Source organism: Salmo salar, chromosome ssa15 (assembly GCF_905237065.1).
Source record: "Salmo salar chromosome ssa15, Ssal_v3.1, whole genome shotgun sequence".
NCBI classification, from domain to species: domain Eukaryota; kingdom Metazoa; phylum Chordata; class Actinopteri; order Salmoniformes; family Salmonidae; genus Salmo; species Salmo salar.
Genome location: NC_059456.1, coordinates 38,645,989 through 38,658,699, shown reverse-complemented (window position 1 = coordinate 38,658,699; position 12,711 = coordinate 38,645,989). Strand labels below are relative to the sequence as shown.

At 40.1% G+C, this 12,711-nt stretch overlaps 1 protein-coding gene across 2 annotated transcripts; it reads left to right on the top strand.

The window, feature by feature from the left end:
* Nucleotides 1–4,779: 4,779 nt before the first annotated feature.
* Nucleotides 4,780–10,612, top strand: LOC106571390 (transcription cofactor vestigial-like protein 2). 2 transcript variants are annotated; one of them, XM_014144415.2, is made up of 4 exons: nucleotides 4,780–5,131; nucleotides 6,519–6,789; nucleotides 7,596–8,078; nucleotides 8,536–10,612. In XM_014144415.2, the coding sequence occupies exons 1-4, from the start codon at nucleotides 5,045–5,047 to the stop codon at nucleotides 8,577–8,579; spliced, it is 885 nt and encodes a 294-aa protein (XP_013999890.1). In that variant the 5' UTR covers nucleotides 4,780–5,044; the 3' UTR covers nucleotides 8,580–10,612. The 2 variants fall into 2 exon arrangements, with proteins under 2 accessions (XP_013999890.1, XP_013999891.1); XM_014144416.2 differs by having other exon boundaries at nucleotides 4,781–5,131; nucleotides 8,679–10,612.
* The last annotated feature ends 2,099 nt before the right edge of the window (nucleotides 10,613–12,711 follow it).

Below are 12,711 nucleotides of genomic sequence, written 5' to 3'. Positions count from 1 at the left end.
GATGACCAAGACCAACATGAAATAACAGGGAAACTATCATTAGTTGATAAATCTAATTCAAATAATCATTAGCAATCTAGTGAACGTCTAGGGAAGGGCTGGTCATGTTTTACATGACTTGATTTTGACTTTCTACATACAGTTATCTTGCCGTGTTTTCCCTAATGGGGAGTGCTACCGTACATTGTCCTGGTTCAGCACATATGCAACTTACAGTCACCCTGGTAGTTTTTTCAATAAATTATATTAGACTAATGTCAGGCGTGTCCAAATAATGAATGGGTGGATGAATGGAGTCAGTGTGAATGCATAAGCCTGGAAGCAGCCTAGCAGCAGGTCCACAGCTGACGGTTCCTACTCGCTCCATTCAAGAGTCACCCCAGTGTCTTTGGATTTCCACATTTCCTTCCCAGGCCGGACCACGACTTCATCGCCGCCTAATACTAGCGACAGGTGTCTCTGCCACGAGAAGGGGTTGCTGGGACTCTACTGTACGTATCAAGCTTCTCTTATGCCATGTCGTGCTATGTAGTCAGAGCTCTGGCGAATCGATTGGACACACTGCAGGCCCACTGCGTCCTAATTGTGTCATAATATTACCGGTCCCGATGTAGCGAGCCTCATATTCAGAAGATGAAGTGCTTTGATAAGAAACGAGTGCGGGTTTCTTTTTTTCTTTGTGTTCATTACATGCATTTTAAATGATCATTGGCTCAAACAAAAAAGCTGTGTACCGCCTAGGATTTTACCTATGACCCTCGAACTTTCCCCCTGGTCCTGGGCTGTATGTGCCTGTTCTGTGGTCTTTAATGGTTTCCTCATATGCTGCTGGGCCTTGTGTGGCAGTGAGGCTGTGTGTCTGGGACAGGTGTCACAATATCCCTCCTGAAACAGAAACTCTCTGTTTCGCATTTCACACTGGAAGTCCCATATCTAAAACGGTTGCTGCGGTCACATGGAGTGTAGGTGTTAACACCTATGTCACACTACCAGAACACCACAAACCCAATGATGATCAATGATCATTCCTCAGACACAACATGGAAGTAATTTCATATGACAAGGATTTGTCACCAATGACCTTCAGCTTAATTTATTTGAGGAGTCAGTTGTAATGTAATAAAATAGTTATACAAGCAGTTTGAAGAGTTTTTATCTAGTTGTAAGTATTTGAATGTTTTTGTAGAGATCCTGAAATAACTAGAGAGTGATAATAATTATTTTAATTCATAATGAATTTTTAAATGCTGGAACTAAAACACCGGACACACAAGACAATGTTTAGCGCTGCAAAAAAACGAAAAACCATATCCTACTAATATATTCAGTCCTCATTTTGCAGTCCCCTCCTACCCTACCCTCCTTCAGCTTCTATGTAAAGTACATGTTTGCATTCCTCGTTCATTCCTCTGGCAATACCTTTGTGTGCCGCTCCTTTCATCCCCTCATCTATCCCCCCCACCCCCTCACCCTCTCACCCCTCCACCCCACACCCCCACCCTCTCTCCTAGTCGGTAGCCTTGGGAGGAGCCAGGCATATTACCTGTAAATGGAAGGTCAGGGCCAAGGGTCCCTCTCCATCAGGGGACCAAACAATGCTTTTAGACTTGAGTCTTGGTCTAGGCAGCCCCGTGTTGAACATAACAATAAATAAAAGCAGTCTGTGAGGTGCACTCCCCCTCCTTTCCTTTCCAGACCCCTATCCACTACCTTCCATTAGATGTGTTAAATGTGCTGTTGTCTCGGCGAGTTAGCTCCTATTAGCGCGGTGTTAACCCTCACCACCCATTTCTTGTCTTTAAGCTGTTGTGTAGAAAGACAAACACGTTGCGTTACACTGACATCAGAAATGGAAATGTATTGCAAATGGTAATATTATCTGACTGACTGAAAGTGGAGCTCTGACCGAGTCTAATGTATAACACGCAGGAAAGGAAATACATTTATCATAGTCCCTTATCACGCAGTATCCCTCAACAATAACCCTACTGACCATTTCACTACCACCTGCAGTGGATTCTCATGTCAATTATTTGGCTAACTAAAAATGATATAGGCCACTGATGAACTGTTACAACTTTGAAATATAAGATGATACGTTTATGAATAGGTTGAATAAGTGCTAGAATACACAGCCATTCTAGAAAGGTAGAGTGCGTTGCTTGTAGACCTGAGGCAATGTGCTCAGTAGACTGTAGACAAAACAGGAGGATAAAGACAGTATGTGTTGCATGTATTCCACTGATGTGCCCAGAGTGTTACTTCCAACCACGCAGTGGTGCTGGGAGTCAGTTTTCATCTGAAAATCCAGAGCTGTTAATTGTGAGTTAAAGAGGGCTGATGGGTGAGGGGCCTGGTTCTCCCCGACACAGCGCAGGGCTGGCAGAGCAGAGTGGGCGCTGGTTTCCCCCATGGTCATGTTTCTGCCACAACCAACAAGGTTAATTGAGTGCAAAGACACTCTCTTATCCAACTTGCCATCAGAAGGCTAGAATCATCTTTACCTTGGATTTCCTTTATATGGTTTATCCAGCATCAGACATGTTTTGTAGGATATGTTAAAAGGTTTGTCTCCCTTCAATTGTTGAAACATTTAAAGAAATACAGTGAGATCCAAAAGTATTGGGACAGTGACAATTTGTTGTTGTCTTGGCTCTGTACTCCAGAACTTTGGATTTGAAATAATACAATGACTATGAGGTTAAAGTGCAGACTGTCAGCTTTGATTTGAGGGTAATTTCATCCATATCGGGTGAACCGTTTAGGAATTACAGCACTTTTTGAACATAATTGTTTTTGTACATAATATTTACATACTTTTCCCCCAATTTTTATTGTGTCATTTTGGAGTCCTTTTTATTGTAAATAAGAATAGAATATGTGTCTAAACACTTCTACATTAATGTTGATGCTACCATAATTACAGATAATCCTGAATGAATCGTGAATAATGATGAGTGAGAAAGTTACAGATGCACAAATATCATACACCCAAGACATGCTAACCTCTCACCATTACATTAACAAAGGAGGTTAGCATTTTATATCATACCCCCAAGACATGCTAACCTCTCACCATTACATTAACAAGGGAGGTTAGCATTTTATATCATACCCCCAAGACATGCTAACCTCTCACCATTACATTAACAAGGGAGGTTAGCATTTTATATCATACCCCCAAGACATGCTAACCTCTCACCATTACATTAACAAGGGAGGTTAGCATTTTATATCATACCCCCAAGACATGCTAACCTCTCACCATTACATTAACAAGGGAGGTTAGCATTTTTGGGGGGGGTATGGTATTTGTGCATCTGTAACTCATCATTATTTACAATTCATTCAGGACTACCCATAATCATGGTCACATCCACATTAATTAGAAACATATTCTATTCTTATTTACCATAAGTGACCATTAATTTCTATTGGGCACAAAATAATTTCAAACACAACCAAAACAAACAGCAAATGCATTCAACAAGTTTGTAGAGTCAAAAGCTTGATGTAATCATTGCGTGCTAGGAATATGGGACCAAATACTAAACTTTAGACTAATTTAATACACATATTTGTCCCAATACTTTTGGTCCCAAAAAGTGCTGTAATTTCTAAACGGTTCACTATGGATGAAATTACCCTCAAATTAAAGCTGACAGTCTGCACTTTAACCTCATAGTCATTGTTTCATTTCAAATCCAAGTTCTGGAGTACAGAGCCAAAACAAACAAAAAAAATTGTCACTGTCCCAATACTTTTGGTGCTCACTATATTTATGGTGGAAAAACCATTTGTCCAAGCCCACAATGACCATGAAAGCAGAGAGAGTCTTTGGATATGAATAGTCATTACCTGTCTCACTTTGTTCACAATAGACTAGAGCAGCATTTTTGTAATGTTAATACCTTCATTCCAGTTCCATTATTGTTTGTTGTGAAATTATTATTATTATCATTCAAACTCTAGGTAATCCGTTCTGACCCCGACAAACTATTTAACCTCTGACCTTGGAATCTGACAGGCCACTGAAGGATTGTGACACTCTGTACTGTGTGGGGTTGGAGCCCTGCATTCCTCTCATTCATTTATTTGAACTGTTTACATAGACAATTAACAACAACAACGATCACTATGTCACATTCCTTATGTTGACATTTCTGACTCGTATTGTCTGAATCAATTTATTGTTCCAATGAATAGATCTACATTATTTTGACAGCTGTACAGGCTGCATGTACTGCCTGATATAACGTACACTGAGGGATTATCTTAAAAGCCTCCATTGCAAAGGATATAACACAGTCTTATTAATAGGCCTTTACAGCTTACCACAGAGCCATGAACGTTATTCGACAGATCCATGGGTTTTTATCCTGGCCCATCAAACTGTAAAAGTATTCGAATATATATATTTTTTAGATTATTCACAATATGTTGTATACTCTCTCATTTGTGGCAACCAGTGAATGACTAGCCTTATGTAAAGAGAATATAAATGAGCTACAAATATAATACACATATGTGTGTGAAATTAGCATATTGGCCTGTAATATAGATTAAATGCAAGTAACAAGCAGGTGCGTATCAAAGGAATTCATTCCAGGTAACAGTCGATATCAGTGAACATTTAACTTGTTACTAAGCTCTGCGCTAAGTGGCCTACCCTATTTGACAGAGCGCCATTGTATTTCATTTAGCATCTCGCATCTCATGACAGTAATGAAATGTTCATTGCAGACTTCCAGAAGACAAAATGCACCAGCTTGTGAAGTGCTTTTGCTCCCTCATTGGTCAGATGCAGGCTCGTTCAGAGACACTTGAAAACCGCTGGCTGTGTAATGTCTTTACTTTTCCCCGCCACGCGCTCGCTGTCGCACTGACGTAGCGTTAAGAAGGCAGGACGCGCAGCGCGATTGGGATAGAAATGCAGCCCTCCAACGTCCCAAATTACTTTAATCTCTCTCCGTTTAGGAAATTACAGCCATACAATCTGCTTATTCTGTCAAGTTATTATCCGTGAGAATTCGCTTTTTTCGCCATGAGCTGCTTGGATGTTATGTATCAAGTGTATGGTCCACCACCTCAGCCTTATTTTTCCGCAGCGTATAGCCCATATCATCACCAGGTATGTTATTTCTTGGGTTGTTTCGCTTCTTGGCAGATTTAGGGCACGGAAACTTTTGTAAAACTTGTGTGGAATAAAACTTATGGCGCATTATGGTGCGTCATTAGGTCTCTCTAGGCAACTGTATTTTGGCAATGGTCACTTTAAAAATGATTCTGCATGACAGCCATCGGTCAATTGGGAACCAATAGTCCCTTCCGACAGTTATCTATTTAATAATAATAATTTATTAGCCTATTGACAATGCTGGGCCAACTTTTGATTGTTATTGATGATTCATTAATGAATAATGATAGCCATACCTCCTTATATTGTTATTGACTATATCGAATCTGCGTGCTAATATTTTTTGTTGATGTAAGTGATTGTAAGTGTTTTAAACCAATTTATTTTTCAAGTTGTTTATAGATATGCTCTCTGTCTTGCTAAATCGAATCGCTCAGGCTAGGCTACTGAATTTGTTGTGTCTATATTCTATTGCTATTTAGGATATTTTGCTATGTGTAAGTTAGGACTGTTATGTCGGCTACATTGAAATAGCCAAGGCCTTTATTAACCAATCAAAACAAAATGATGATGGGTCATTAATAGATTGTAGGCTTCGTTACCACTTTTATTAACCGTTCGTCAGGTCGAAGTTGGATGCAATTTAGGATTCTTTACATTCACAACAATTATTTAGTTACCGTGTAACATTTTTCATAACTTGCAATGAGCAAGGACAGTTGAAATTGAATAAACAGTGCTCTGGTAACGATTTCGTTTAAGCATATCCGGTGATTACTGTAAGTTAAGTTAATGCTTGTGCATGCACAAGAACCAGTTCGGCCTATATGGACTATTCGTTTTCCAGACGTGCATGGGTGCTACGGCCCTTTAAATGTTTGCAACTTTCTTAAAACCTCTCACAGTCAATACACAAATGCAGATCTTCGTTTGCACGGAGAGCTGGTTTTCATATTTCAAATAAGTCGAACGTTTTCTTTAAATTGAGTGAGTATGCACAGAGAGAATGAAATAATGGTATTCATTCAAAACTCTCCAATGTTCATAATTAACATATTAACTGAGGGGCGATATGTTCAGGAGTTTACATGCAATAACTTTGTTCTTGAATCCAACCACTGCCTCCTCTAAAAAAAGTTTGAGTAGGTCTATGAATGAGGAGAGGACCATGCTTTAATTTTTAATATACCACACACAGAGGCCACAATATAATGCGCAACTATTGGACAATAATGAAAAGCGCAAAAATGTCACACGTGGTCACCCAAATGTACAGGTGAAATTCAAGTAGATAATTTGTAACTTGATGCCTTGATAGGAATTCATAACTAATACATGTCAAGGCTATTACATTCTGACGTTTTTTTATCGGATGTTTCAGAAATTGGCATTTTATTCCAAAATGCAAGAAGCGCAAGAGAGCATCAGCGGGGGAAGCTCGTTCTCGAACCTCGCGGGTCCGACGATTAAGGAGGAGGACTGCGCGCGCGAGAAAGATCACCCTCCGGAGGCCGAGTACCTGAACTCGCGGTGCGTGCTCTTCACCTACTTCCAGGGGGACATCAGCTCAGTGGTGGACGAGCACTTCAGCCGGGCCCTCAACCAGCCCACCAGCTACGTCCCCGGGTCGGTCAGCAACAAGTCCGCACGAGGTAGACTCACATCCACCTCTCGGAGAGGTGCCGATCACAGAACCACTCCAAACACCTGTTCGCGCGCGGGGTTTCAGTTCACCTCAAAAACGGTGTATTTAGGCTACATAGAAGATAAAGGAAACGTTTTCATAAATATTTGCATTCATTTGGCAAGTAGGCCTAGGTCTTGCATGCAAGTGAGTTCTTGGTTTTTGGTATATTATTGTGTTCACATCCTACTAAAATAAACTGCCTTTTAAAAGTTTGGATTTTAGAACAAATCAATGAATCCCATGTTTTGCTCCCATAGTTTCAGTTGGCAGTCATTCACTCTCATTTGTGTTTGATCAAAATTACAAAGGAATCAGAAAGTCAAACAAAATTGATGGGCATGATGAATTGCTGTAAATAAGGCAGTTGAAAATATAATAACATGGGTTCTGTGGAATTTAGGGCTCAGACTTGTTCACTATATTGTAGGGGAACCTGTAGTGAGGGTTTGGTATCATTTTTCTGTTGCATGTTACTTCCTTAATCAACAAAAATGTAATTCTATGACCAATATCACACAGCCAAAAATTCTCAAATTTTGATCAACCATCAGAAATGATGGACAACAACAACGATGTTCATCCATGCATCTTTTCCCATCATGTTCTACTTTATTTCATCCTTACAATTGAATTGATCATTGAATGATCAGCTCTGCCATTTTACCACATCCTCAGAACAGGCTTATCGATCCTCGTCCACAGATACATTCATAGTCTTTACCACTTAATTGATCTGTGATTGAGCATTTCACTGTGTCTGTGGTTTCCCAGATGGATCATTCCCGATGAGCCAGAGGAGTTTCCCCCCGTCCTTCTGGAACAGTGCGTACCAGCCCTCCTCCATGAGCAGTGCTATAGGAGCCTCCCACTCAGAGATACCCTTCCCTGGGGACCCTTACTCCTCCGCCTCCCTACACAGCCACCTCCACCATGCTACCCCAGAGCCCTGGCACCACTCACACCACCACCACCACCACCACCCTTACTCACTTGGCGGGGCCATCGGCACCCAGGGCTCCACCTACCCTCGACCCAGCATGCACGAGGTGTATGGCACGCACTTTGACCCCCGCTACAGTTCTCTGCTGGTGCCCTCCGTCCGGCCGCACCGGCTCCCTCCATCCACTGTCCCCGGGCCGAGCGCCTCACCGTGTGACATTGGGAAGAGTGAGCCAACCAGCTCGGCCTGGACCGGGACCTTCACCGGGGCAGGGGCAGACATTAGCCAGAGCATCGGCCTCAATGTGGACGCAGGTAATAATAGCAATAACAACAAAAACACACTCTTCGTAAAGGAGTAGTGGGTCCAAGGGCACTTCAGAATAGCCTTCATTATTTGATTGTCCCCAAACATGCGTGACTACTATTGTGGGCTCTACAATTCATTTAAAATAGAAGTTAAGAAAAGTTGTGACGCCTTACACCAGGGTTATCCTTACATTCATAACACCATGTAGGGTTTCTTTCTGCCTGGGAAAACTGTTGTCTTTTCAAGGCCACTCTCCAACACTAAGAAAGACCATGTCTCTGTGTTTTAACAGGTTGAGTTCTCTGTCTCTGCTTTTTCCTGGGAGGCTAAATGTTTTTTTTTACACCTTTCTTCTTCAAGGCTTCCTGCTTCTACCTTTAAGCCATTTGATCTCCCTCTTCCTAATCGTCTTCTCTTGCCCTCCCTTCTCTTCTCTCTTTTTTCTCTTTCCTGTCCTCTCAGGTCTGCAGGCCCAGGATAAGAGCAAGGACTTGTACTGGTTTTAAAGCTCTGCTGCCCTCCAGGCCTGAGCTGGCCTCTGTGTTTCTCTGCACTGTGTGATATTGACAGACATTTTCTGTAACAGATTCTAATCTCACTTGCAGCTCGACGCTACACCCTCTGTGGCGGAAACATCCTCAGCTGAAATTACGCCATTGTGGATACCATCTGCTGGAAATGCAGTGGACAAGGGAGATAATCTAAAACTGAGTCTCTCCTACTTAAGAGAAAGGAGGGCTGGACAGCATGCCAGAAATACTAAGTGGTGTGACTGACAACTTTTATCTGGCCAAGACTGAACATTTTCAACTCCTCCAAAGAGGACACTTGTTTAAAAATAAAACAAATATGGTGAATGTGTGAAACTGGAACATCAAAAATGAGATTTGACAAGAGCATAGTCAGAGACTGGACAAACACTTTTTGCCATTGTTGTTTTTCTATCCGTGAAAGGAGAGAAGCAAGAGAGAGGAGCATTCTCTAACATGACTGAAGTGAGCACTGGCTATTTGAAGCCACTTGACTCTATCTATATTGCTCCCCAGCAGCTGTCAACGACAACTGTTTCAGAACTCAACGGACACACACAATCGTAGTGTCACTGCACAGTGTTTGACGGGGGCTCCAGACTTCATAAAAGGAGCATTTTGTCAAATCTGGACCCTGACCCACAGGGAACAACTGGTTTGACTGGTGATTTTGAGGGGGAAGGGTGGACAGGTGGTAGCAGAAGTGGACACACACAACTGTGCTATGTATGTATGTCTGTGTGCGATCTATGGGCAGCTCAATACATGTGTAGGATCTTAATTTGATCACCCTGTTGCAGGATAACTTTTTTCTAACTTGTAGCGTATTTGAGGTTTAAAAAGGCTTCTGAAGTTTGTAATTTCCACTTTGAAATTTCAGAGTTGATTTTCCCTTACGAAAATTGATCAATCCCTACACAAATGTCCATTATAATCCACATAATAATTCACATTTCCTGTTGCTGCAGGATTATTTTCCCGCTTTACAAATTTTGGCTCAAATTAAGATCCTACATCTGTGATAATGTTGTATTTAAGATTTGGATCTTTATAAACTTATTCCTCATTGTTTTTCAGTCATCCCAGGTATAATGCAAAGTCAAACGATTACCCATTTAATATTGTATTGTGAACATATTAATATATTGCCTTTTAAAGTATTTTTTCTTGATACAGTTCTAATGTAATGTCAATGTGTTGCCTGTAACTATAAAGCAACGGAACAATATGATTAAAACCCAAATATAGGCTCTGATTGTTTAGGCGAACATGTACACGGCAGATATGGGTGATCTTTAGAAAATACAATTTCATAGACAGTCCAATTGAAAACTATTATGTTTGATGATGTGTCAGTCTATTATTCTGGTTCATTTCTTCAATGATATTATATTGTACAACATCCATATCTTCCAGCCATCTGTAAGCACAACTTAAGTGTTACATTTTTACCCTCCACTAATGCATTGTCAATGTACTGGGGTTCACAGTCATCTTATTTTCTTTCTCCCCTCTTAACCTTTTACTGCAGTGGGCTAAATCAGGGTCAAACAGAGTGTTTCTGGGTAGTCTTAAACAAATCTACTTTGAAACAAAAGTATACACCTCACACACATGGTTATGGGCTTTAAAAAAGAAGACACCTGTACCTTGTCAGATATAGATTTGAAATGTATTACATTTTGAGTTTGTATCCCAATACTTCACTTTATATACATCACAGAAAACTAAAATATAACAAAACGGTTTGACATAGAAACACCAGATTTTCATCGTAAAAAAAAAAACTTTATTAATGAGAACATTATAACAAATATCAATAACGTTCCACCCATGAAGCCAAAGAGGCTTTTGGCCAATGACTGCAGGAAAGGGCTACATCATTCTCTTGTAGATATTGTCAATGCTAATGCTTCAACTTTTCAGTGCAAAGACATTCTGTATGTCTAAAGGGAATTCAATACCGTACACCAGCAAAAGTGTATGAAGTATTTGTACAGAGTAGTATTCAGAAAGTTCTTTACAGGGAGATAGCAGCTATGCACATTCAACTGAGATGTTCTTGAGAAGAGAACACGAATATTTCTTTCACTATACTCAACACCACCACTATTTTCTTTACTTTTCTCCATGAGGTCATACAATAGGCTACATACAAACAGGCCACAAATAACACATAACTTACATATCAGACGGAGAAAAGAAATAGGGGTGAGAAAGAAAAATCTAGAACAAAAGTCAAACAAAATAAAAGTGTGATGATGCCGCCATATGTTTCCTCTCTCAGGTGGTCATTTTGATTGTGTTTCAGTTTAGCACTGGACAGCTGTAGATTAATATCAGCTTCTGACAAAAGTGATGAAAGACAAGCGAGGGGTTGAGGGTCTCTCTCCCTTCCCAGAGAGCCACTAACAAAGGACTCTTTTCAGAGAGATTATTTTTCAATAATCATGGAACCGTTTTAGACCCGTTTGGGTCAATGAATTAGCCTACTGCATGTAGGCTAAGGGAAAAATGATTGATGAGTTTTAAAACTATCAGTATGTCGGCAATGTGTTCTTATAACATAATTGTTATTGGTAGACTACCATCAAAGTGTGGGCTATTCAGCATCAACTGGGCTATAGCCTACTATCATCAACTTGTCTAGGTGGCATGTAGGCAAAAAATAACATTGCATAATAGATTGGTGTGTAGCATAGCCGCGGGAAGTAAGGGTGCTGAGGGTGCTGTAGCACCCCCTGCAAAATCAAATGGAAAAAATAAAAATATAGAAATAAAACAAAAGTAGTATATGTATCAGCATCTGCAGCGCGGGATAAATGTGCCCCCCCACCACCACAAAACATCTTCCCACGGCTATGGTGTGTAGGCAAAAACAGACCAGTAGCAGTTTGAGTGTGCCACCCAGAACTGTCAGAATATAAGTCACAAGTCTTGTTTCCAAGCCGTCGGCACCACGTGGGTAACTCTGAGCGCGAGCCAGCTGGTCCTCTGGAACATGCGATGGGACACACGATAGCCTTTCGTGTCGCTATTAGGAATATTTGTGAGGTAAACATATAATCTAAAAGCAGGAACTCATAAAGTCTTGCTTGCTAATTAGAGATAGAGCGGAGCTGTCATTCACATTATCCTAAAAACACACAGACCTCCATTTCCTTATACGGAGAGTGTGATCTGGGTCCAGGTGTCACTATGTGTGACCTTCAGCAGTGGCGGGACAATGATCTACACCAGATCAGTCAGGTCCAGTACAGCAGACAGCCTATCACAAGACGTTTTGATCACAGTGTGTATAAATTACTTTAGGCTTGTTCTTTATGTGTTTTTAGGGGGTAGATTAGTTTTAATATTGCAGATTGATTGTGGCTTCCATCAATGTAATTGTCTGCATAATTTACAATCGCCCATATATATATATATATATATATATATATATATATATATATATATATATATATATATATATATATATATATATATATATATATATAAAAATACGTATATATATATATATATATATATATATATATATATATATATATTTTATTTTTTTTTTTTTAAATATATTTTCCTTTATTATTTTCCCCTAACCCTACCACCCCTCCCCTAACTGGAGTAAACTAATGGACAACAACACTTAGTCTTCTACTTCCAGCTTATACATACTATACATATTTTACAGACACAATCTATTTTACAATAGTTATCTTTTGTTTGTTTTTAAGTCTCATCCTTCAGCTATCCCCAACCCCTCCCATCTATCTCTGAAGACCATCCAGTTTTGATTTCTATTTGCCATATATTTTTAACTGTGATTCTTTAGGCGTCTTTGCACCAATAGGCTATGCTATGGGCCTAAACCCTATGTAAATGGATTTTTGTATATGGATAGATAGGCTATCATATTACAGCATGCGTTCTCCAAGAAGAAAAAGTTCTTAAATTGGCCTTCTCACTATGGTCTCGTAAAAGTGGAAACCACACTGTGAACAGGTTATTTGTGTTTGCCAAGATAGAAGATATCCATCAACACATACTATATCATTTTAGTGTGCTTAACATTACATTTTCCCCTGTATAGTTTGTCTCAACCATGCAAAAA

What these genes read in the sequence shown, in the direction of transcription:
- LOC106571390 (XM_014144415.2), top strand. Translation starts at nt 5,045, where the DNA reads ATGAGCTGCTTGGATGTTATGTATCAAGTGTATGGTCCACCACCTCAG. An exon ending in ATAGCCCATATCATCACCAG is followed by an intron (nt 5,132 to 6,518) that starts GTATGTTATTTC and finishes CGGATGTTTCAG; the next exon opens with AAATTGGCATTTTATTCCAA. An exon ending in CAGCAACAAGTCCGCACGAG is followed by an intron (nt 6,790 to 7,595) that starts GTAGACTCACAT and finishes GTGGTTTCCCAG; the next exon opens with ATGGATCATTCCCGATGAGC.